We start from the raw sequence: 25,766 nt of genomic DNA on the forward strand, positions 1-25,766 counted from the left end.
GTATCATTTATACTTAAGTTAAAAACAAAGTATATTCTTAAAGAGTGCAGTGTTCTTAACCACAACATATTACAGCATATGGTTTAAAAAAAAAGCAGATGAACTCTAAATTCAGAACAACAACAGAAAATTAAAATAAAATAAGCCCATTAATAGTCAATACTATACTTGAGTGTAAGCCTTGTCTTTTTTTTTTGAGAGGGAGAATGTAAAAATGCAGTCTAACAATACATTAATTTCTATTTATTTCCTTATAGTAAATTGCTTGTAGTTAAATTAAGGACACTTACAACTGAATTACATGTCACCAGTTCCTTAATTCGAACCATTACTTCTTGTGTGAACGTTCCTGGCCAAAACACTTGAGAGACCAGTCCTTTGGCACAAGCTTCCTGCGCAGTCAACTTCCTTCCACTGAACAACATTTCATTGGCCTGAAGGGATAAAAAGTTACTTCTGGTATGAAATGTAATGAGACAGAACTCATCAAAGGAAAAATGCTCAAAAGAAAAGAAAAAATGCCTACGCTATTTGAAAGAGTTTGACTATGGCTCTTCCTGCTTTTAAAGACAAAGAGTTGCCTACAGCTGAGCTGGTCACTGGTGTTGACTATACAGCTTCAGTAGTTGTAGAAATAGAGGTCTATGATTAAGTGTGAAATGTGTAGATGGCTTTTGTGATTTCCTATTCATGAGTGTATTGTAAGCTTCAGCTTTCTTGGAGTACTGCAGCATATGGTACATATAGTAATAGGTTACAATGCCTGACAGGTCTGTAATGAACTCATCACCTTGCTTTCCATGATAGCAATGCTTGCAGTAATTAAGTCTTGCTTAAAAATATTTTTTAAAATTATTATTATTTATTTTTAAGCCTACGTTTATCTGTAAATTATAAAGATAACCCAATTCTGGTGGTAGACCTCCTGTGAACTGCTCATCTTGAAAGAAAAGCATAATTAAATGGGCTGCTGTTAATTATTATTTTTTAAAATACTGAACATTCTGAAACCTAAATATATATATATATATATATATATATATGGTTTATTTTGAGCCTGTCTCAAATGTCTCCAGCACTGTAGCATTTCATTTATGATGCAACATTTGAAATAGATGGTTCATCTTTTGGAGTTCAATTTCCAAAACCCACTGAGGCATGTGAATGGGAATATTAGCTGTTTTTTTGTTTGAAGTCATAGAAAATTAATATTGAACTGATTAATTCTTTCCAAAGCTGATAGAGGAATCTTTTTGGAAGGAATTAAACAAATAAACAAACAAAAAGTCCCAACAGCAATAAAAAACACAACCAAAAACAATCAAAACCCAAAATCTTAGGAAGACCTTATGCATTGAAAAAAACATTAATAAAGGAACAGAAGAACAATACATTTTATACAACAATCTCTGTAAAATTCATTGAATTCATTGATTTCCAATCACACAGTTGACTGTTTAATAGCTTCCCTGTTAAACGTGACCCTATATGTTTATGTATCTCTCTTAATGAAGTTTCTTCTACAGACAATTAAACTATATAATATTAAACTTTGTATTTGCCTTGATATCTGCACAGAAACAGCCAGTGAAGATTAAAAGCTCAGAGTAATCATCAACTTTGTAAAATCAGCCTTCCTGTTCTTTAATGACTAATTACATTGAAAATATGACAAAACCATCACTGGACACTTGGAACATGAGGCTGTTCAGTTACTGACCCCCTGCTCAGTTGGCTTGTGAAAAGGAATGCTTCCTAGGATCTTTGACATATAAGTTATATATCCCTGTTAGTAATACCTTCTGTGAAAGGTTCCATCAAGCTTAACTACACAAGATTTATCATCATAATTATATCTATCTTCTAATTTTCTGGATCACACACAAACAATACTGACTTGTAATGCAAGCCAAAAATCAGTGATAGACATAATTTTGACTGAAAAAAATAGAAAATGGAGGAAAAAATATTTAGAAATTTAAATTCAATTTTGAAAGATACTTAGTAATGATTTTGATCAAGATGTGAAGACAATCTACTGGCAGTTAGGAAATTTAACACTTTAAGTCAGTCAGCTAGTCAGTTACGTATTCTTCACATAGATCTTAAGTGATGAGGTAAAAAATGACTGCTAGGAAACATAATCATTATTATTTTCAAAGACACTGTTCTCCTGAATGTGAAGACAACAAGCACTAGTGGTGCAATTATCTTATTTCTGCAAGCTGTAGCACAGCATGAGCAGAAAACCTCACATGAAATGCGCACTCAGTGATCTCAGCTGACAGATTTCAAAGGGGAATCTTTAGATTTATACATATTGTATGCTGGAGACCCACTGCCAAACAAGTTTTATTCATCTGACCATGTCTTGTATTTGCTCTGCAATTTAGCACACTTGTTGCCTACTTCCCAAGAAATAAAATACAGCCATAGAAATGAAGATGATAAAAATACTTCATTAACACCACATTCTCATGACCAATTCTCATATTCATTAACTCAGTTTCATACTTCTCCTTTCACTGAGGAACTGCCATACAGCACTGAGACATCTGCTGGTCTCGGTTTCCCTCTTTCAACACAAAGTGCATCAAGGCACTTCCACACAAGCCCAGATACCACAGAGCACCTCAACTCTCCCACGCACTGCTAAGAGGCAGCTCCCTACAGTGCTGAAGATCCTGACTGATGTAGACTACAGCCTCCAGGAAATATGAATCCCCCATGTATGATACAAAAGCTTAAGACATAGTGCTGGCATGCTGGAGACTGACTGAAAAAAAAGCCAGTGTGTGGAACTTGATCACACAGCTCCTGTGCTTTATGGCCAGAACCAGAAAAAACAGAGCAAGAACTCCACAGCAGACACACAGTAACAGGGCTTCCCAAACAGACTTCACAACCTCTATTACAGATCTGCTTTCAGAACTCGGAAGCAGAGCTTAAGCATCCTTCTAAATTTCTTAGTATTCCCAATACAGAATCAGTTTTGAATCCCAAGTCTGTACTTCAAATTTCCTGCAGTAATGAGCTTCACATCAACCATATTCTAGGAAAAAATTCTACATGACGTACTGCTCAGCTGCTGAGACTGACCCACTCAGTGAAGGTATTTCCAACAATCTTGCCCTATAAGATTTTTACTAGGTGCTGCTGATAAAAAGAATGCAATGAAACCAAACTACAAGAGCTATGTGTGGGACTTACTTGGTATCTGTTTCCATACATTTGTAAAACAAATTTCAAAGCAGACAGAGGTCCCCCTTCTTTTGTATAACTTCCCCCCCCCAAATGTTTGTCATCTCCTGCTTGTTGCCTCTTTTTTCTGCTGACTTCTCTGGGAAGCATGCTGCTTTAATGAAATTTCCAATGTGGCTTCTGAATATATTTCACAAAACCCACTGATTAAAGACCAACTTTGCCTTGCACAGCATTGACACTGCTGTACTGCAAAGGGTCAATGATAGTATGAAAGCAGCAGTTTGGACTTTCCCTTGGAAAATGCATTTAGCTATGGAATAATACAGTATTATTAGCACTAGAAGCTTTGTATTTAGATCTTTAAATTTAAGAATGAGAGCATTCACAAAGGCAAATGAAAGAGTACACTAGGGAAGAGCTTGTGTTTTTATGAAAGTTCTGAAGAAACAAAAAGTAACAACCACAAGACTCACTCTAAAGGACGAGGATGGATGGAATGGATGGATGAATGGATGAATGAATGGATTGATGTCCAAATAAAAAGGGAAAGGAACAATCAGTAGGTTGTAACATGCTAATATATTAAATATACTCATAACTATTAACCTGTTTCAATTACCTTTTCTGTTCCCTTCTACTCACTAAATCCAGACATCACGCAATTAATTAGTTATGAGATCTGTTCAACCTGATGCTTTAAACATGTTAAAAATATGTATTTTTAAAATCAATAAATGCCTGTGGGGGAAAATTGGATTTTATAATAAAAAGTAACTTAGGAAAAAACCACAGAGCTGTGAGTGCTTGTTTCACACTGTTACTATTCAGTTTTGACTGCAATGGGATGTAGGTCCAAGTTTTCAAGGAATGCAGTATAAAAAAAGTAAACAACATGAAAATAATGTAGGTAAGAACATTTTAAGTAGCATTTTCTTTTTTACATTCAATTCTTTTTTCTGATTGGAAAACAGGAAAAAAGAAAAACTTAAATAATGTGGCTTATAGCTTCAGCAGCAATGCAAAGCATTATCAGTTATTTCAAGCCAGTAAAACCGTACAAACAAAATACAAAGCTAAAATTTAGATGAGAAAAAAAAGATTTGCAGGGGTGACTTGGACCAAGTATTTCCTGCATAACGCACTCATTTAACATCAGGAGAGATCCATAAAGTAGGGAAGCTCAACAAAACTTTTTGAGAATGAGTGCATGAAAGCTGATTTACCTATTTTGCATATTAGCATAAGACTGCTGATAGTTGGTGATACAGGGATCTGCAACATAAGCACAGACAAGTGTACTCTTTACTACACTTTCTGATGCTGTGCTGAATGCAAGACACCATTGGCTGGTCTTCTTAAGACCTCAGCTGGGAGCATGTATCCAGGTACACACCTTCCCCTTCTGCCACCAAAAGAGTTAAGGGTACCCATGATGGGGATTAGGTCTCACACTGGTTGTTTGGTGCCTTCAGTTGTAAGCTAAGTTGCAACAGCAGAGAACCTATAAATACTGGTTTCTCATGAAAGGTTTTCAAGAGAGAAAGAATAATAAAGATAGCACAGCAAAGCTTAAAAGATCGTGAAATCACTGGATAAAGTTTCACAACTGTATTGTGAAGCTGTCATCCCCTGCCCTGCAAGCTACTTACAGAAGCCAGGCCCATTATCCGGGGGAATGTAAGGGATGAACATCCATCTGGACTTTGTCCAAAAGTAGTGTATGGTGTCTGAAACCAAGCCTTCTCATTAGCCCAAACCACGTCACACAGAGGCAATATAGATGCTCCAAGTCCAATGGCTGGGCCATTTACTGCTACAATGATAGGCTTCTTAAACTGAATAAAAGTATTCACAAAATTCCTGAAGAAAAACAAGAACATGCACTCATGTATTAAAAGCAAAATATACCAGCCCTTGAGATCTCTAATAATTAATCTCTATAGCAACGTCACTTTCAAAACCAACCTGATAACCTACTATGGAGGTGACTAGCTTTGCCAGTGAGGAGAGAGCAGTAGATATCGTCTGCCTAGACTTCAGTAAGTCTTTCATCGCCATGTCCCATAAAACCCTCACAGAGAAGCTGATGAAGTATGGATATGGTGAGGTGGATTGAAAACTGGCTGAATGGTTGGGCCCAAAGGGTGGTCAGTGGTACGAAGTCTAGTTGGAGGCCAGTTACCAGCCCTATATCCCAGGGCTAAGTTCTCAGTCCAGTCACGTTCAAGTTCATTTGTGACCTAGGTGGGTTAGTGTACTCTCAGAAAGCTTACTGACCATTAAAAAGCCTTGCTACAATATTGTTCTGCCATCCAGAGACCTCTACAGACTGGAGCAACGGCTAACGGGAACCTCACAAAGTTCAACAAAAAGGAGTGCAAAGTCCAGCATGGAAGCAACAGCCCCATGCACTAATTCATTCAGGAGGCCAATGAAAGCAGCCTGGCAGAAAAAAAGACTCAGTCCCAGTGGACACCAAGTTGGACATTTGCCTCATGGAAAAGACGACGAATGATATTGTGTGCCGCGCTATGAGGAGTGTCATTAGTAGGTTGAGTGAAGTGATCCTTCTCCTCAGCATGAGGAAAAACACACCTAAAATACTGTGTCCAGTTCAGGGCTCCCAAGTACAAGGGAGACAGGGTTATATTGGACAGTGTTCAGCAATGGGCCACAAAGCTGATTAACGGACTGGAGCTTATCTTCTATGAGGAAAGGTTGGGACTGTTCAGCCTGGAGAAGAGAAGGCTCAGGGTGGGAAGGATCTTATCAATGTATACAGACAGCTGAAGGGAGGCTGCAAGGAAGACAGAGCTAGGCTCTTTCCAGTCGTTCTCAGTAACAAAACAAGAGGCAATGGGCACAAACTTCAAAACCCTGTCTAGACGTTGTCCTGGGCACCCTGCTGAAGGACCCAGATGAACCCTGAGGTCCCCTTCCAACCTCAGCCACTCTGTGATCCCATGAAAGTCTGATACTTCTCCCAGTTCAACAAAGCACAATTATAGAACAGCTGTGCATTTAACAACCTTGATATGTGTTAAAATCTTGTGCCTCACACAGCCTCTCTCTCTTAGTTGATGGGGTCATACTAAGTTACAATTGTGTATTCTCATACTTATCAACACAAAAACACAATCATCCCAGTTCCAATAAAAGTATGCATGCATAAAAGTTGGGGGATAGGGAGAGAGACTCCAAATTCACAAGTACAATACTGATATTTCTTAGTTAATCATAGAATGGCTTGGGTTGGAAAGAACCTCAAGTATCATGAATCTCCAACCCCAGGGACAACCAGGGACAAGGCATCCACAGCCTCTCTGGGCAGCCTGTTCCAGCACCTCACCACTCTCATAGTGAAGAACTTCCCTGTGATACCCAACCTAAATCTTCCTTCCTTCAACATAAAACCATTTCCCCTTGTCCTACTGTTATCTACCCTTTCAAAGAGTTGATTCCCCTCCTGTTTATAGGCTCCTTTTAGGTACTGAAAAGCTGCAATGACATCACATCACAGCCTTCTCTTCTCCAGGCTGGACAAGCCCAGCTCCCTCACATAGTTAATAGGTCTGATACAAAAGATAATGTTGTTCATATTTAGTGCAGGTGCATGATTATTAAATTCTCAGGTGAGCATATAGGAATCAGCACTTGTGAAACAATCTTTTGAACTGAATGACAGGTGTCTTTTCAATTCAGTTTTAGATATTGTATGGGGGATTTCCATAAATTTATGAGTAAAGCCTCCCCCTACCCCCCACCTGTTTTTTTAAAGTTTAGACACATACAGCACAGTAGCAACTGAACATAGGTGTCTGAAGGAATATAGTTATTCTGGAAGTATGCAGGAGTTACTGCAAGATCTCAGGCCATAGAAAACTGTTCAGATGATAAGCTGCTTCCCTGTACTTGGGGATGCAAGATCCATACATTTTTCCATAAACATTCTTCTAGTTTATGGTTGTGTATATGTGTATAAGTTACCATTACTGTTATTTTTTTCTTCCTTTTCTGTCTAAGTAAATAGTTTTTAATCTCAACCCACAATTTCTACCTTTTTTCCTCCTGCCTATTTTCTTCCCATCCCACTGAGATGTGGGGGAATGAGCAAAAGGCAGTGAGGCATTCATCTGCTTGCTGGGTTCAACCACAACAGGTAACTAGTATTGACTTATTCACTACTAGTTCACTACTAAAATATCCATAATGCTACTGCTCGGTATCAACTATACTGTTAATCATTCAGTCACAATCAACACAATCATCTTGTGTTTCTGTATGTTCAGTTACCTTTCCTGAAAGCATATGGCTGTTGAAGTCTTCTAAAATTGGCTTCAACTGGATAAATTTTATCATAATACTAATTTCCGTAGTTAAATTTTAATAGTATAAATAGTGATGCAACACTATTCAACTATAACAACTCAGATAGAAATGGACAGGGAGTATAAAGAAGTGCTGCACGCTTATCACATAACAGGTGAATGTTTGAGGTACTGTTGAATTAGAGGCTTTTGAAATAGAAAAGATAAAGCAAGACAGACTAGATAATGAAAAAAACCCGCTCAGATGACTGAAGATATGTTTACATACCTAATAGCTTCTGCCATCTTAGTGCTTTCCTTTTTTCTATCATCTGTTAAACGTCGTATAAAATAAATAAAATCGAGACCACAGCAGAAAATGCTACCAACTGCACTGAACAGCACGAGTTTGCTGTCATCTGCAGCTGCTGTGTTCAGTGCACTTTGGACTTCCTTCATTACCTGAAAAAAAAAAGAATTAAAAATTCATTAAAGTACTTTTATTGTAACATTAGAAAGTAGCATGCTGTTCTTTCCCCTTTGTCATGAAAAATCTCAGTCTTTGAAATCCTCATTTTTCCTTAGAATCCAATCATCATATTAGAAAAGTTATTATTTATAAAGTTTTTTTTATTGTTCAAATATAAGAAAGTTTAAAAAACAAAAAGCAAAACAACTGAAAGCCCCGCCAGTGTTAGCTTTGTGTTTCTAAACATAATCAGAGTGAGATAATGAAATCATTAAGAAAAAATTTATTAGATGTTATCTTTAACTATAGAATTAATTCAGCATTTCTGTAATTTGGACAGCAGATGGCACATGCAACCAGTTCAGAGGAAAAGAACCTTGATTCAGACTAAAGTTTGTTTTGAGTTGCACTTCAGTGATCTCCACATTTATTAGAGAATACAATACATCAAAACGTTCAGATAACATAAGTTAACACCCTCAACTGAATCAACCTACAAGTCAATTGGATGCATAATAACCTGCAAGCAAAAACCTAAATCTCATTTAGTGTGTTTGTGCCTGAATAAGAGGTACAAATAAGGCAGAGAGTTATAATTCCTTCTGCACCCTTGCCACCTCTCTCCCCCCTCCCAAATCAGGATTGTTCTGACCTCTGGATTTAGTGAATTATTTTCAGATGATTTTGTTGATAGCAAGATGTGCGTGAATCCATCTTGTTTCCTGACAACAATGTCTCTGTACCGGTATGCACTCTCTGTTTGTCTCACACTGAACCGCAGCCTTTTATCAAAAGGTTGATCTCTCCTGTCGTCAATAAACCTCCGTTTGCTGGCTGTCACTCCTGTCACAGAAGTCTGTATGTTGGTTGTACCATTGGCTGCTAATGCTTCCATAAAGGTAGATGTACCTGGGAAATAGTTTAAACGGTAACATTCTATTAATTACATTTTATTAGTTCAACAGTTTCATAATCCCTACAGCATGAAAACACACTAGGCATATCACTGTGAACATACAATAAATATTAAACTTCTTACCATGGAAGTTGGATAAATGTTACAGAATATACGCTGTACACAGTGCAATAATGCAAATGAATTTTACGCTTGTGAGAAAAAGAGCAAAGCAAACCAACAATATTTGTTCTTAGAGAGGAGGGAAAGGCTTATTTGTCCCCAATGCACTTCAGTAGGTTTATGAAGTGTAATAAATAAATAAATTCAGGAGAGATATGAATGCTCTGCTTTTTCCTTTTCCAACATCTTTAAGTGGTCTGACAGCATCAAGATTGCAAAGAGAAAGCAGATGTCTTTCAATTTCAAACAACACAAGAAGTTAATAAATGGAAGAAAAATGACACTTACAGCAAGTCAAATAAACACCTTGATTGACAAGATCATATAAACAATAATAGTCTTTAAAGGAAAATAGAAATGAAGAAATACAGGCTGTATTGCTTTGGGAGAGAAACAAGACGCATGCAGTGATGGATATTTTAATGGATTCATAGACAATGAGATATTTCTCAAGTCTAAACAATTTTGCTATTAAAACTGGCAAACAGAGTATTATGTCTTCCTGGTCTTGTTCCCAGTAATTTAAATAGACAGTATTTGAAGGAATGCAAGTAAACAGGCCATTCGTCATAGCACAGAAGAGATAGGTTTTTCTGTACTCCACATTAGGAGGCATAATACCAAATAATTAGCAGTCATAAGAGAAAATAAGAACATCTTGGGTTCATTATATCCATCTATATGTTAAAATTTCAATGTAAAATTCGTCAGATTAATGTGATGGAATGTGCAAGGTGAAAGGGAACAGTGGGGTTAAGATGTTGGAAACATGCTGCAGGCCGTAACACAGGAGGTTTGAAAGCCGTTTGCTGAAAACTGAGATCTAAGCCTGTATTAAAATCTACCAGATAGCCTCAGTTCTTATCTCACTGATATTCCAGGACATCATGAATATGTTGCCTTTAAAAAGCAGAGTTTGAACACATAAATAGGCAATTAAGCATCACTGGTGGATCTTGTTTCGTTCTTCATAAACTCGCTGAAGAAGCCATATTTTTCAAGGTTGGATAATACATGAAGCTGTAATCATTTATTTTACGAAATACTTGAAACAATTGTTGGTCCTATGACGGCATTATATGGACTCACCTAAATAATTTAAATTTCCACATTTCAACTTTATTTAAATGTTGCTTTATTTGACCCATATGAAGTCATATATAAAAACTAATGAAAGTAAATTTGGGACATTAAATATTTTCTTCTATTTGTATTACAGAAATTGCTTTCAAATAAGCGAACTTTTATATTAAATGTTTGTAAATAAATACTTCTCTCATTATACATCTTGTCTGATTAGAATCACAGAATCATGAAGGTTGGAAAAGACCACTAAGATCACCTAGTCCACCCACCAACCCATCCCCACCATGCCCAATAACCACATCCCTCAGTGCCATGTCTACTTGTTTCTTGAATAACTCCAGGGACAACGACTCCACCACCCCCCTGGGCAGCCTGTGCCACTGCCTCACTGCTCTTTCTGAGAAGAATTTTTGCCTAATTAAATAGGCGACTTGCCTGTCAAAGGAGCTATGCAGTAAGGTTTTATTTTGCTATTTCCAAATCTTTCTTGCTGCAATGGTGTTTTAATTCTCTTACCATATAGTGTTTTCTCAAGAAGATAAAGACAATTCAAGATTTTAACTGTTTGAAGTGAAAAGGTTTACAGAGCTGAGTTCAGCTTGTAAACATCCTCAGAGAGAATAGATGTGAATAAAATGAAAAGGAAAATAAATATTTTATGTTGTCACAGAAGAGTCATGCTTATTCTCAAGTTTTTCACATCTCATCAAAATCCCTTTTTTCATTTCAGCAGAATAAATAAAAATTTGATGCAGACCAAATGTGAAATTGATGAGTGATGCTTTAGGTACTTTTCCCTTTCCAATCATACTATATGGATTACATTCCTTTAAAAATAATTCCCTTCAAAGGAGAAGTGCACAAACAATACTGTTACCCCATGTTTCTTTAGGAAAATGGGATGAAATTGCATCACTGTCTGCAACAGTTTGTTTTTCCATAGGAAATATGAATTAAAGCAAACATGATTTCTAAACCTTGATATATCGATTTTATTGCTTTTCGTGATGGCAAGGACAGAAAAGGTAGAGAACCAGAGAGTGCAACAGACAAGACTGAACTAAAGAAAAAAACACCACCCACCAAAAAAATATCCTTAAGTCAATAAACTTGCATAAGAGCTTTGAGTAGATCTTTGCTCACAACTTATACTGCTAAGGATGTACTCAAGCAGCAGAAAATTTGGCAAGAGAGACCAAGATATAAACACCACACACTTTTCATGCTTTTTGAATGGGCAAGAGATGTTTCAGGTTTTTCTGTAAATTTTGTCCACACTTGTCAATAGTTAGTTCCAAACCACAAACAAGGGACAGCTGCAGTTCAGTGGAAAAAGGGATATTTAGCTTGTGCTGAAGTGCTGTTTCTAAAGCCGATGGGCTTTCAGTTTCCATGTAATTGTCTTAAGTGTGTTTACAAGACATGAGGGAGATTTTTTCCACTGACAGACTTAAGAGAAGTTCAATTAGCATTTGTTACTAGCACTGCATGTCTGGTGTTCTACACCTTGAAGAGTAGGGGACAGTTTCTTTGACATTCAGTCCTTAAAAGCAAAGAAACAGCTCAGAGATGTAAAGCAGAGCTTCGTGATAGACATCAACAGGTAAAGGTTACATCATTGAATGCAGAGCTATGTTTAAAAAATAAACAGTTCATAGTTGCAGTTGGAAAGTTTTTGTGGGTTGTTTTTTTTTTTTGCAACTAAGTTAATTAACATTCACATGACCATCTTAAAGGTGAAGACATACTACTGCTCAAAGCCTCACCATATGGACAAAATTGATATTAACAGGAATGCTTCGTTTTGCTGCTTCTAATCAAAACCTGTTAACAGTCACCATTTTCATGCAGCTGCTCTTAGAAGAAAAGTAAAAGTAATGGGCAGTAGATAGGAAAGGAACTGGTCTCTTTCAAAAAGGAAGGCAGACACAAAATGTGGGAGTTGAAAAAAGGGTAGAATAGCAAAGGTAACATCCTCATCCGTCCTAGAGAAGACAAGGATTGCACAAAAAAGCCATCTCTTCAAAGTATGAAGGGGATAACAATCAAAATACCTGATGCCAGGAATCTTCTGGATAAACACAATGAGTTCAAAACAAGTAACACAGCTACTAGTTAAAATCCCAGGCTCCACTCTAAACTGGATTTGCTTTACTGTTAGTCTCCCAAATTCTTAAGTTTAGTTTTGCATCCATAGCCCAACAAGGTGCTGTGTCAAATCCCTGAGGAATGAGTATAAGATGGAAGGTGTGATTTCAGTATTTTCTCAACACTATCCACAAGAAATTTATGGATTCCTAGAATTTGCAAGTCCATTACCAGAGCATGCTCCTAAAGCCAAGTATTCAAATTGTCATCCACCATGAAACTGCCCAGCTTACTGCTAAGATCACTATGCTTTTGTCTTCCAATTATTTTTTCCCCCAGTAAATTCTGCAACATCCACCTACAGAGAAGGACACGAATGTCCTGGTGAACAACAGGTTGGCCATGAGATATAAAACAGCAGCATGCTCTTCTGGCCAGGTGGCCAACAGTATCCAAAAAAAAAAAAAAGGCTTGGCCAGCAGGTCTAGGGTGGTGAAACTTCCCCTCTACTCTGTCCTGGTGAAATAACATCTGGAATGCTGTGTCCAATTCTGGGCTTGCTGGTTCAAGGGAGACAGATCTCCTAGAGAGAGTCCAGTGGAGGTGAATGAGTGGCATGGAGCCTTTCCCATATGAGGAAAGACTGAGTGACCTCAGACTATTCAGCCTGGAGAAGGCTGAGAGAGGATCTCATTACTGTTTATAAATATCTGAAGTGTAGGAGTCAAGCAGATGGGGGTGGAACCATCTCTGTGACATGCAGCAATAGAACAAGGAACAGCGGGCAGAAAGAGGAACACAGGAAGTTCCATCTGAACATGAGAAAGAACTTCCTTACTTTGAGGATGATGGAGCACTGATACAGGCTGTCCAGAGAGTTGTGGAGGCTCCTTCTCTAACATGATTCAAGACCTGTCTGGACAGCCTCCTGTGCAACCTGCTGTAAGAACCTGCTTTAGCATGAAATTGAACTAGATTTCCAGAGGTCCCTTCCAACCCCTACAACCCTGTGATTTTTCATTTCCTTCACCCCTTTCAGTACAACCTTTCTCCAAAAAGCTCAGTCCCAATCCAATTGCCCTTTCTTCTTCCAGAAGACATTCCACATGTCATTCTTCTATGTGCTTTTCTCTTCTGCTAAATCTTGGAATAGGATTCAAAATGGCACACAATATTCAAGATGGGAACTTATAGCATTTCCAAGCCTCTTTTCTCCTCTTTTCCTTCGCTAAAACAATTTGTGACTTCTTAAAAAACTTATAATTAGCTCTGAGTAGATGTTTTTAGGCAACTGCCTAAAAAGAAATCCACTGACCCCTCTCCTCTGAAGAAAAAATCTAGTCCAGAACCAATCATTATCTGGGTACAGTTTTATGTTTTGCTATAGGCAGTGTTGTACAGAATTATGTTTGGTCCCCTCCTCATTACTCAGTGCACGTTTCCACTGCAACTAATCTCACTTTAATCAAACAATCACTCAGTATTTTGTGTCTACAGTGATCATAGTGAGCTTCAAGGACCTTCACACCTTTCCTATACAGTAACACACCAACCACTTTTCTCTTAAAGTGCATAACAAATTTGTAAATAAGAAGCATTCTACTGAGTAAGCAAATGAACTAACACCAGCAATGATTTCTTTAAGTGTTAACTGCAAAAATAACATGTAATTGTAACTGATTACAACTCAAGTACAAGAGAGGGAAAAATACGATGTGAAAAGCCAGTTAAAAAAAATAACAAAAAAAACAGTGGTAGAAGTCACATTTTATGTGAAAAAATAGGCTGAGTAACCTGGGTCTGTTCAGCCTGGGGAAAAGACAACTGAGAAGGGATCTGATAAATGTTAAGATATATCTAATGTGAGATGGGACACAAATGGATGAGGCCAGACTCTTCTCAATGGTGTGTAGCGATAGGACAAGGAGCAGTTGTCTAAAACTCAAACACAGGAAGTTCCATAGAAACACGTGGAAGACTTCTTTATGATAAGGGTGACAGAACATTCTAACAGGCAGCCCAGAGAAGTGGTGGAGTCTCCTTCTACGGAGGTACTCAGGATCCATCTGGACACCTACCTGTCTGACCTACTGTAGGGAATGTACTTTAGGAGGAGGGTTGGACTTGATGATCTCTTGAGGACCCTTCCAACCTCTGCAATTCTGTGATTTTAGGAAATAAAATCCTTTCCATACTTGTGCTGTTTTGGATTCTCTGAGCATACAGTCCACAAGGCTTTGTGCCAACTGACCTGTGCATGTTGTCTCATGCTCCCTTTTTGCATACAGTGATTTCTGGCAAAACATTCATAGGTACTAGCAAGCCATAAATGTAAAAGCTGCACTACACCAAACATTTCACACCATGAGACACCAACCCCAGACAGTGATATTGCAATGCAAACAATATATAACAGTTTCCAGTAATTTTTCCACCTCTGCTTCCACAATTACACAGCAAATATTACTTTAAAAATGCAGTGTATTGGCAGGGACTGTAGAAATTCAAAAAGAGCAAAGAGCTATTCTATATCTATACACATAGACAAACAAATTGATATACATATTTACAGCATTTATGCTCTGGAATTAAACAAGAATTCCAGCCTCCTTTAATGTCACTTCAAATATTTGTAAGAAAAAAAAAATATGAGATTTGTTACACCTTTCACCAGCAATACTGTTTTACTCTATGTTTCTGAAGTGTTCAGAAGACACATGTCACTTATGAAAGAAAAAAATCATAGAATGACTTGGGCTGGAAAGACCTTAAAGATGATCCAGTTCCAACCTCCCTGCTGTGGGTAAGGTTGCCAACAACTAAATCAGGCTGCCCAGGGCCCCATCCAACTTGGCCTTGAATGACTCAAAGGATGGGACATCTACAACTGATGATACAAAGCTGAAAGGAGTGGCTGACATACCAAAGAGCTGTGTTACCATTCTCTGAGATCTGGACAGGGTGGAGAGCTGGGCACAGAGCAACCTGATGAGATGAAACAAGGGCAAGCACAGAGTCTTATACAGGGCAGACCTGATAGAAAGGAGCTCTGCAGAGGATCTGGGTATCCTAGTGGCCAACAGGTCAGCCACAAGCCATCAGTGTGCCCTTGTGGACAAGAAAGTCAGTGGTATCCTGCACTGCATTAAAAAGAATATGGCCAGCAGGTTGAGGGAGGTGAACTTCCCCCACTCCTCTGCCCTGATGAGGCCTCATCCAGACTACTGTGTCCAGTTCTGGACTCCTCAGTTCAAGAAACACAGGAAAATTGTAGAGAGAATCCAGCGTAGGGCTTCAAAGATTATGAAAGGGCCTGGAGCATTTCCCATATGAGAGGCCTGGGGCAGTTCAGCCTGGAGAAGGGAAGGCTGAGTGGGGAAATCTTATCAATGCATTTAAGATATCTAAAGGATGGGAGTCAAGTAAATGGGGCCAGGCTCTTTTCAGTTGTATGAGTGGCAGAACAAGAGACAATGTGTATGAACTGGAACACAGGAAGATTCAAATGAACATGAGAAAAAGCTTTTTTACTTTGAGGATGACAGCACCGGAATAGGCTGCCCAGAGAGGTGGTGGATTCCTCTTCTCTGGAGATATTCAGTATCTACCTGGACACTTTCCAGTGTGACCTGCTATGGGGAATCTGTCTTTGCAGGGGGGTTGGACTTGATGTCTCCTAAGTCCCTTTCAACCCTCTGAATTCTGAGACCTTGAGAAATGTGCTGACTTCAAAGAGGATGCACATGCTGATGTACAAACAAAGTATTGTTTCTCAAAGAACCAAATAATTTTTTGGATGAGCCTAGAACATTACAAGAAGAGAAATCCATTACAGTGAGTAGCCTGCTAGAAAGGAGCTCTGTGAAGAAGGACCTGGGCATCCTGGTGGACAATAAGTTAACTATGAGACAACAGTGTACTCTCGTAGATGAGAAGGCCAAATGGTACCCTGGGGTTCATTGTAGATATTTTTCTCTGTTTCTTTTGTTACTTACAGCATCAAATACATTTACAAGTTTGCAACTGTATCACTTGGAATGTGACAGCATTCCTGGTTGCATTTTATTTTAGTAGGTTATAGGCTAGGCAATTTTGCTTCTGAATGTCTTTCTTCCTCAGAGAATAAGCATGTAGATCAACAGAAGTTTTTAAATTTCAACCAAAAATGCAACTAAAATTCTTCTACTGAAAGTGGGCAGTCATTAGGAGAGAGAACAGCATTTCTCCATTCTCAAGTTAAAAAGGTTTCTTTAGTCATCTAAGTACAAATAACAGAAAGTTTACTTAAAGATGTAAACAACAAACACTAGTCCTGACATTTGTTAGGGCAACACCTGTAAAAACAGGGATAATATTATCAATGTAATCTGGCTGGTGACAAAGCTCTTAAAGTTTGATCAAATTTTACTATATTTGAGAAGGAGCTATGCATTTTTTGTGCATAAGATATTAAGTAAACTTTATTTTTGCTGTGTTACAGTGAGGCGGGGGGGAAGGCCCTCCTCTTAACTGCAAAAGGCTGTCCAAATACATCTCCATCCTTATTTTATATATGTATATATACACATATATATCAGATGAAATAAACACTCATCAGATGAGTAAATTCTTTTTCTCCTTTATCTTGACATCTAGACAAATTAGGATTGCTCCCTTCTCCCCTTCCATTACTCTTTCATTCTGCAGTGATTTTTCTTCCATTGAATCTAGTCAGAATACTACTGACAAATAGAAAAGACCATATGACCATTCCCACCATTCTAGCTATTATTTAAGATGGTTGAAAGAATAAAAAGGAAAAAAATGTCCAAGTCCTTCTGATATCACTCCACTCAACAAATCCAGCCATAATTCATAGTAGTACGCAGCAGAGTATTTGATGAAGAAAGGAAAGAGTCATTTGTATTTCTACTCCTTACAAATAAATACAAATGAGAAAAAGCCATTCCCAGGTTACCAATTCCTTTTTGAGGCCACTTAGCACTGAGAACGTTTTATGAGAAGAGCCTTCTGCTATCTTGTCCTTCAATATTCTCAGAGCTGCAGGTTATGATACCAGAGCATTCATTCAAAATGCTCTCAAATTTGAGAGTTAAGTAAGGACATCTCTCGGGGCTTATCTATAGAGGAAAGCTACCACAAAATAGGCTAAGGTTTAAAACTTGAAGCATACCCAGCTATTTCACAGTAACTCCTGAGGTGAACACATTCTATATTAAGAACACTTCATTGCAATTTAATCCAATTCCCAAAGTGATCTAAAAAAAGGCTCTCTTCATGTGGAATAAGAGTGCCCTAATGTAAGGCTAGCTTAGAATAGATTCTGCCAAAAGACATCCCAGGCAGTTTCCTGTATAGACATGAATATATACATGCTCTGTACATATGACATCATTCTTGTAAGGACACCAAAACTTCCTAGCACATTTTGCTAACTTAAGGATATTTAAATAGGCAAGTTTAGCAACACTACGTTGGCTGAATATTGTCATTTGCCTTCTTTTTGAAAACAACATGTCAATAAGTATTCACATTTCATTCTTCTAACATAAATACAGCTTTTTAATACCAGTTTGCAAGAACTCCATTCACAACCACCCACATAAACATTTGGCTTTCAGATGGAGAAACGCACCAGGCAAAGAGGGCCAGAGGTTTAGCATGCTGATACACACGTATCTGGCTTTACAGAAAAATAACAGCTTTCAAATCAGAGTACCTAGAGTGAGCATCCCAGCTGCAAAGAAACATCTCTGTTTTCACATATCTCCCTTAATGTTTATCTTTCCAGTCACTGCCTGAGGTCTGTCATTAATAGCAGATGTCTTGACCTCCTGTGGGCCAGTAACCAACAGGTTCATTAAGGACAGTCAGCAATTCACCTGAGGCTGAACTAGCTTGATGCACAAAGGCCACCTGCCTGTACACAACAGCAGGGCATTGTGCAATACCAGCTAGACCTTATGCCTTATGGGTTATCTGCACCAGAAAATGCTGGGTGACAATTTGTTCTGCAGCAGTACACCCTTATCAGAAATTACTAACTTCGGCAGAAATAATTATCTGGGGAAGCATAAGGGAGGAAGCTTCATTTGACTCCTTGGGGTACATCATAGGAAAAAAAATCTTAAGTGTTGCAGGGCTGGGTGTTTGGTCTCAAGCCAAGTGCTTAAGCAAGACAACTACTAGCTCCATGAGTACTTCTGCTGCTTGAAGGTCTGCAGAGCAAGAAGCAATGCAGTTGGGCAGAGACACTGGGGAGGAAAATGGAAAGAAAGTATAGGTGAAAAGATCAGAGGTCTCGGCACTGTGCAACATAGCTCAACTCCTTTGATGGATGTAAGGTCATAATTATTAGAGGGTATCAAAGGAGGACTGTGAAGATGAGAAAGGGCCCGGAGGGCAAAATGTATGAGGAACAGCTGAGGTCCCTTGGTCTGTTCAGCCCAGAGCAGAGGAGCTGAGGGGAAGCCTGATGGCAGCTGCAGCTCCTCACAGGGAGCGGAGGGCAGCACTGAGCTCTGCTCTGCATGACAGCAACAGGGCCTGAGGGAACGGCATGGAGCTGCGTCAGGGGAGGGAAGCTGGGTTAGGGAAAGGGTCTGCACCAGAGGGTGTTGGGCATGGAAACGGCTGCCCAGGGCAGTGGGCACAGCCCCAAGTGCCAGAGTTCAAGGAGTGTTTGGACAGTGCTCTCAGACATACAGTTGGGATTTTTGGGTGGTCCTGTGTGGAGACAAGAGCTGGGCTCAATGACCCTTGTGGGCCTCTTCCAACTCAGGATACTTCATGACTCTGTGAATGAACACGCATTCAGAAATACATGTGCCAAACATGTTATTTTTTATTCAGAAGTTCTCAGAGGAAAGTAGTCTCCACTGAAGAATCAAGGATTTGAGCCAAGAAGATCTGTTAAAGATCCTGCCTTTAGGCAAAGCACATAACGGTTATTTACACCACATCTAAAGATGCGAGCTGTTCCAAAGGCAACCTCTCCCCAGGATTTCCCTGTATTTAGGGAAAATAAGCCCACATTAAATAAAGGATGATTAAAGGCATCCCATGCAACAGGTGCTGAATATTCCAATGCACTGAATTAAAAAAAATGATTCCAAACAGCATGTTATCTAGAGAATTTTGTCCTTTTGTGTTGTTTGAGAGGAATTAACCCCAAACAGCTTAAGTTATGATGAAAAGGAGAACAGTAAATGCAACCTGTGCTCTCAAGCTGAATTTGATTTCTTGTGTTTGTTTATTGTTTAGCAATCCCAGTGGGTGCGTGAGGACATCTCTGAAGTGGAGAACTCATGGATTCTTTATACTTCCTATACTAAAAGAAAAACAAACTTAAACCTGAAACCAAAAGCAAACAAAAAGGAAGAGGAAGCCATAAAGTCAACAGTAGTAGACTCCTGAGAGCATAAGGTGTGGATCTCACATATGGAACACATGAGGAAAACCTGGGCAATATCCTCCCTCTCAAGGAGGTAGGCAACTACAGAGGGTGCTCCAAAAGTAATGCCTCATACTTCATTCCAAGAAAACTACTACAGATACAAATGGCAGAGGAACACTATCTGATAGAGCAAATTCTCAGCTACAGAACACTATTTTTCAACAGTCACTACCATTAACTATGCATTTTTGCCAGTGATGAGCAAGAGCCTGCATTCCATGCTCCTAAAAATCTGCAGCAGTGGAGGTGATCCACCATTGCTGTTACCACTGCTGAAAGCTACCTACCATCTCACTGTATTCACTTTTACTGGTTGGTCTCCAGAAACATCCAACAAGCACCAATGAATGTCAGTGGGTGTCATTTTTCTCTGCATGGAGGCATTCACTGATACCCCTTTGGTTCATACGCACTTCCATATCAGACACTCTTTTGTCTGACTGCCCCTCTGCTGCCATCTGTCACACAGCAACAAAACATAATGGAATATTGGCAGGAAGGTTCAACCTCTACTGCCATACCACCATCTGCCTCTGACATTGCAGGCCAACATAACAACATAGGAGGCATTACTTTTGGAGCAGCCCTTGTGGTAGAACACAGGAAGTATTTGTATCATTCAGCCTGCAACTTGACCCCAGAAATAATGGTGTGAATCTCTAGGTTTGGGGATTCGCAGAGGTAGCCAATATCTTGAACACAGCTGTATGTTTTGGAAAAAGACCCATCATAAGAACATTTTCATCATATTTAGAAATTGAGAGTATAGTGGTGAATAAGGAAATCAAAAACATGTCCAGGGTAAGCCACAGGACAATAACTAAAGCTGAAAGCAGCAAACAAAGGGCAATGCTCTAATCTCAGCCAGAAGCTAGAAAGAATGGAAGACAGTGAGCTGCCCCTATAAGCAGGATGCATCAAACGTAAATGGGCAGAGTTTGAGTGTATTCCCTTCATGCTGCTGAGGAAAGAAATCATCTTGTCTTTCATTGCTGAGGCTTTCATGAACGTGGTGCAAAGCTGCACAAGTAGTTTCCCCTCAAGCTAAAGAACATGTCTGTATAGAAGCCAGGATTACTACAGTTACAGATGGTCCCAATCCATAAAAGCTACAGTAAAATTATTTAATAACTGTTTTTTTCCCTTTCCAGAAGTTATATACATCCAAAAAAGTATCACTAGGAATATTGATACAACTGCTAGATAGAACAGACAGCTAAGGAAGCAATGGAATACAACACTATGGTGTTTAACATACCATTTCAGCAGCACCATTACAAAATGATAGCAACTAAAAGATAAGACTAATATTAGGAGGCTGAGATGTTGAAGAAACTCTCAGGAAATTAGGAAGTTATAAATGCAGCACAGAAAAACTAGCCATGTGGTTCAAGGCAAAAAAAAAAAAGGACAAACTAGTTAAGATCTATCTCAGACAGCAGGGCACAGCAACTATTATCCACTGTGCTAAGAGGAAAGGAAGCAAAAACACAATCAAACTATCCTATCAGATCCTTACAACTGAAGTATGCAGCAGCCTCAGTTTTTTGTAGCTGGTGTAGTAGGCAAGAGGAGAACAAGGTACATTTGACTATTTGTAAACAGAGTTAGGAGCACATCTTTACATAGGAGTCATACTGGTGTGATCATGGTTAAAAAATATCTACAAGTTGACTCCTGTATTTTATCATTGAACTCAGACTTTAATTTTACTCAGAGATGGTACGAGGGAGAAGAGCACTGAACTTCTTAAACATAGCAGAAGCCTAAAATGCTGAATCTTGCCTTAGGAAACAACCCATTAAGAACATACAAAGAAGCCAAAAATATCGGAGGTGATCACTACAGAAAAGACAGAAGAATTGCTATTAAGGAAACCAGAGAACGTGTACACAAAAAATTCTATAACTTGTACATAACTAGCTTCATTGTCAGCAAACTTTTTAATTTGGAAATCATTTAGAACATATCATAGATGAGATGAAGTGACAGAGCAATTACATGAGGGGTCGTTTCCTCAAACCTGACAGGTACACACCTGTTCAAAGCAGATGCCGACCTCTAAACAGAGCAAAATAAATAAAACAGAAACATGGTGGTATTGTCAAATAGAATTGAAACTTAACTTCTACCGAGAAGAAAGCTGTGCAATTTTAGATACATGTGTTATGTAAAAAAAATGAGTTAAACACTTTTTTAGACAAACATTGAGACACCTCACTCATAAGGATAGGTTGTAGAAATTGAACTCTTGTATTACAATTGTGTTATTTTCTTCAGGAGTGAGATGAAGCTTCAATTAACTTCACATGGTTAAACAGGTCAATAGGAACTGAGGGTAAGAATAGAATATGCTATACTTACAAGAAAATAGGAAGTAAAGAACACGGGGAAGAATACAGGGAGATGCTAAAACAGATAAAGAACGGTATTAGAAATGCAAAGTAAAACTCTGAAGTTCTCATAGTTACAGATGCTAAACAAATTATTTTTAAATGATAAAAGGAAAATTAGACCAAAAATAAGAAAGTGAAATGTACTGTGAGTTACAAAGTCAATTAAAATATTAGTGGGGAAACAAGCATGCTGTAAGAAAACAGGAAGGACTTACAATGACAGTATTGTACATACAACAGGTTACAAACTAAAAGGCTTGAACATGGTGAGACTGCTTACTACAAAAATAAAGAAAAAAGGAAGAAAATGAAAAAAGAAAAAACATACAAGTGTGACAGCTTTAAGTGGGAAATGTACCATAGCAAGTGAAATACTTCTAAGACCTGCTTGCTTAAAGACTGGCAAACTTGGAAGGTACTTTGAGTAATAAGATTTGTATTAATATAATTGGAGTTACAATTAAAAACGTAAACCAAACCAACAAAACCCAAACCCAACCCAAAACAAACCGCTTCAAATCTTTGCAGTACATTTATGTTTAGGAGACTGTTTTCACTTTGTGAAATTTTAGTAATTCCCTTCTGATTAAAAGCTACTGGGGATCCAAAGCAATGCTCAAGAGAGCCACACTGGATATTGCAGAGAAATTTTGTTTCCTTACAACAGCACCCTCATTGCCAGCCACATATTTTACCAACATTTTGCACTTTCATACCATTACTAAATTTGCATCAAGTTCCAATTGATGCCAAAAGGTAGAAGTTAGTATTCATTTTTGCTTTTCTACCTAGCAAGAACTAAGATTTTGGGGTTACCATATGATACGACTTAACAGTTTCTGTCACTGAGAACTTGTTATACAGTTATACAAAACCACATCTTCATTTGATCTCAGAATATGTTGGCATATCAGTAGTAGTTTGCCAAAAGGTCAGTGATTAACTTCCAACAAAGATGTTATGTATAGCTTTCTATTGTTATCTACACATCACCATATTGGTGATTTATGAATATATCAATATTTTTAATCACTGCAGTAGATGAATCTTCAAATATAGCTGAATCACAGAAAATATTACAGATATTTTCCTCAACAGCTCAGTTAAAATGCTATTGAGATCTCAAAGGAATTTATCCTGAAGGTGTTCTCTGAAATCATTATAATTAACAAAAATGCTGCAGTGGGACTGTTTTACTTTTTCATTAATTCTTAAACAAAATGATACACTTACTGAAATTTCAAAGAGAACGTATGTGGTGGGGTTTGTCTTCCTTTTTTTACCCCCTTGGTTTTTCTTAAATCAGGTAAGAGACTAAGAGCAGGAAGCAGCATGATCATACACTGGCTCAGATCAGATGACCCATGCTCTGAAAGCACTGCCAAAGTTCACTCCTACTACAAGAGGAAAGAGGTCTGTTGCACATCTGTCTGTGGGCTGGATTTTCTTGCTGACAGACTAATGTGCAGTTTAGCTACCAAGTTCAGGATCTCTTATGAGTCTCATTGTAACCCATGGAAATTGCTCTTCCCCTGTGACCCTGAATTACTCACTAGTACCTAAACATCAATCTAGTTTATGCAAAACAAACAACAAAAAAAAGGAAAAAAAACAAAAAAATTTGTTTTCCTTTACAGCTTTGTTTCTTCCCTGCACAGAGCCCACCAAACTAGAAATAATCATTTTTCACAGGTCTTTGTGTCCAGCTCACTGTATACTCAAAGAATACAAAGATGTTATAATTATGAAATAAACAAGATAGTTAGGCAAAGCAGATTATAACAACACAAAGAGAATAGATAGGATGCTTACCCATATCCTGGGCTCATTTATGAAACTCCAGCAGAGTGGATCTCCAAAAGAGATCCTTCCCCCCGGTAGTCAGCTCTTAAATGGGATCTAGGAGGGGTGCAGCCAGGCTCCACCCCTTCCTGCAGCACAGGTGAATTGCCTTCACCTGTGCTCCCATGGCTGACTCATTGCTTGCCTCAGGTGATCAATCAGATGTTCAGGCTGTGACTCACCAGTTCCCATACACCCACAAACAGGGCACAAGGGCTCCCAGATATCTCACCCTTGATACATTTGCTGAACAATTCCATAAAGGCTTCCAAAGGTAAAATCAATTCCAGTTTATAACAATTTACATCAGTATTTTTGCCACGTTTAGTTTCCCTCTCCTTTCCTGTCTTAAGACAAATGGAATCCCAATCCAAACCAATGAAGAACGTTAAATATAGTTCAATTGCAGCAGAATATACAGGAGAAAGTGTCAGTGTTTTCCTACTGTGTGCTCATTACCTGCGGAGAAATAACAACTTATGACTAAGTAGCAAAAAATGAATAATAAACTGACAGAAACAAATGAAGATATGCCAAAAAGAACCCACAAAGGCTGTCAGATTAATTTAACAACAGGAACAAGCAAAACATTTCTGTGGGGTGCGTTGGGTTGGATTTCAACTTCATCAGTTCCTTCAGCTGCCTCATCATGCAGCAAGTGATGCTGCTTTCCAGGCAGAGGGAGGAGGGTTGTGGAAAAAGAGGATGGGACAACTGAGAATAATTTGAGGAGGACATCTAGTGAGAACAGCAACACATTTCTCTCCAGTTTAATAAAAATATACTGCCTGGCAGATATCATTGTAGAAAAGAGTAGGTATTTCCTCACACAAGACATTTGGTTATGGAATTAAGCCCCAAAGTTACAAAATAAGTTTCAATAAACCACTGATCTATCTGCACAGAGAAGTGATAACACTGAAATAATGAGAGAACAATTGCCATGCAAGATGCTCTTCTTTGCCCTACAATTTAGAACATTAAAAAGAAATGCATATCAGGTATGGTTTTTTTAAATCTTCTAATATTTCAACTACTCAACTACAATAATTATTAAGAACTACTTCTACAAGGATAAGGCAAACTATTGCTTAGAATGGATCTGTGAAGTAGTTTATACTGTAGAAAACAAGTTCAAACCTACTGCCCCTGCAGTCAGGATGCCACTAAAAAAACATAAAGAATTTATATCACATAGGCTCACAAGTGCTGGTTCCCCTGGACAGCCACATGACACAAACAAGCAAATAACTTACACCCATATATAAAAGCATGACCAGTGTAAAGTAACATATGACTACTACTCAGTACTGTAATTCTGCATTACCACTACCTACAATGTATATTTTACTGTTTAACCTAGTGTGAAAGCAAAATCAAATTCTCTTATTCACAGCTATCACAAACAAGTGTGGTTCAAAAGAAAACAAAGTATCTCTAGAGATTATGAATTACTTTCACTAAATATCATTCTCACTGAAATCTCCCTCGTTAAGACTGTTTCCCTCTAGCCTTACCCAACTAACATTGTCACAGCTCCTGACACTCCATGCACATCTACAAAAGCAGGCTGCATTCTGACTTACAACACTATCTAAAAAACACCACTTGCATCACCAGAATCACAGAATGGCCCGGGTTGGAAGGGACCTCAAGGAACATGAATCTCTAACCCCCTTGCCACATGCAGGGCCACCAACCTCCACATTTAATACTAGACCAGGCTGCCCAGAGCCCCATCCAACCTGGCCTTGAACACCTCCAGGGATGGGGCATCCACAACCTCTCTGGGCAGCTGTTCCAGCACCTCACCACTCTCATAGTAAAGAACTTCCCCCTG

General features: G+C 38.5%; 1 protein-coding gene across 6 annotated transcripts in view; it reads right to left on the minus strand.

Annotated features, from left to right (window-relative positions):
- CDYL (chromodomain Y like) overlaps window positions 1–25,766 on the minus strand; it is a 106,828-nt gene that overhangs the window by 2,199 nt on the left and 78,863 nt on the right. For 3 of the 6 annotated variants that reach the window (XM_031589310.2, XM_031589313.2, XM_090136984.1), the window contains 4 exons: window positions 8,633–8,889; window positions 7,801–7,973; window positions 4,854–5,064; window positions 291–434 (listed from right to left, as the gene is read on the minus strand). In XM_031589310.2, coding sequence (XP_031445170.1) covers window positions 291–434; window positions 4,854–5,064; window positions 7,801–7,973; window positions 8,633–8,889 — 785 coding nt within the window. Of the gene's footprint in view, window positions 1–290; window positions 435–4,853; window positions 5,065–7,800; window positions 7,974–8,632; window positions 8,890–22,052; window positions 22,098–23,896; window positions 24,506–25,766 lie in introns of those variants that run through there. The other 3 variants (XM_031589311.2, XM_090136985.1, XM_031589312.2) reach the window with 3 other exon arrangements.

Source organism: Phasianus colchicus, chromosome 3 (genome assembly GCF_987193195.1).
Source record: "Phasianus colchicus chromosome 3, bPhaCol1.hap1.1, whole genome shotgun sequence".
In the NCBI taxonomy this organism is placed as follows: domain Eukaryota; kingdom Metazoa; phylum Chordata; class Aves; order Galliformes; family Phasianidae; genus Phasianus; species Phasianus colchicus.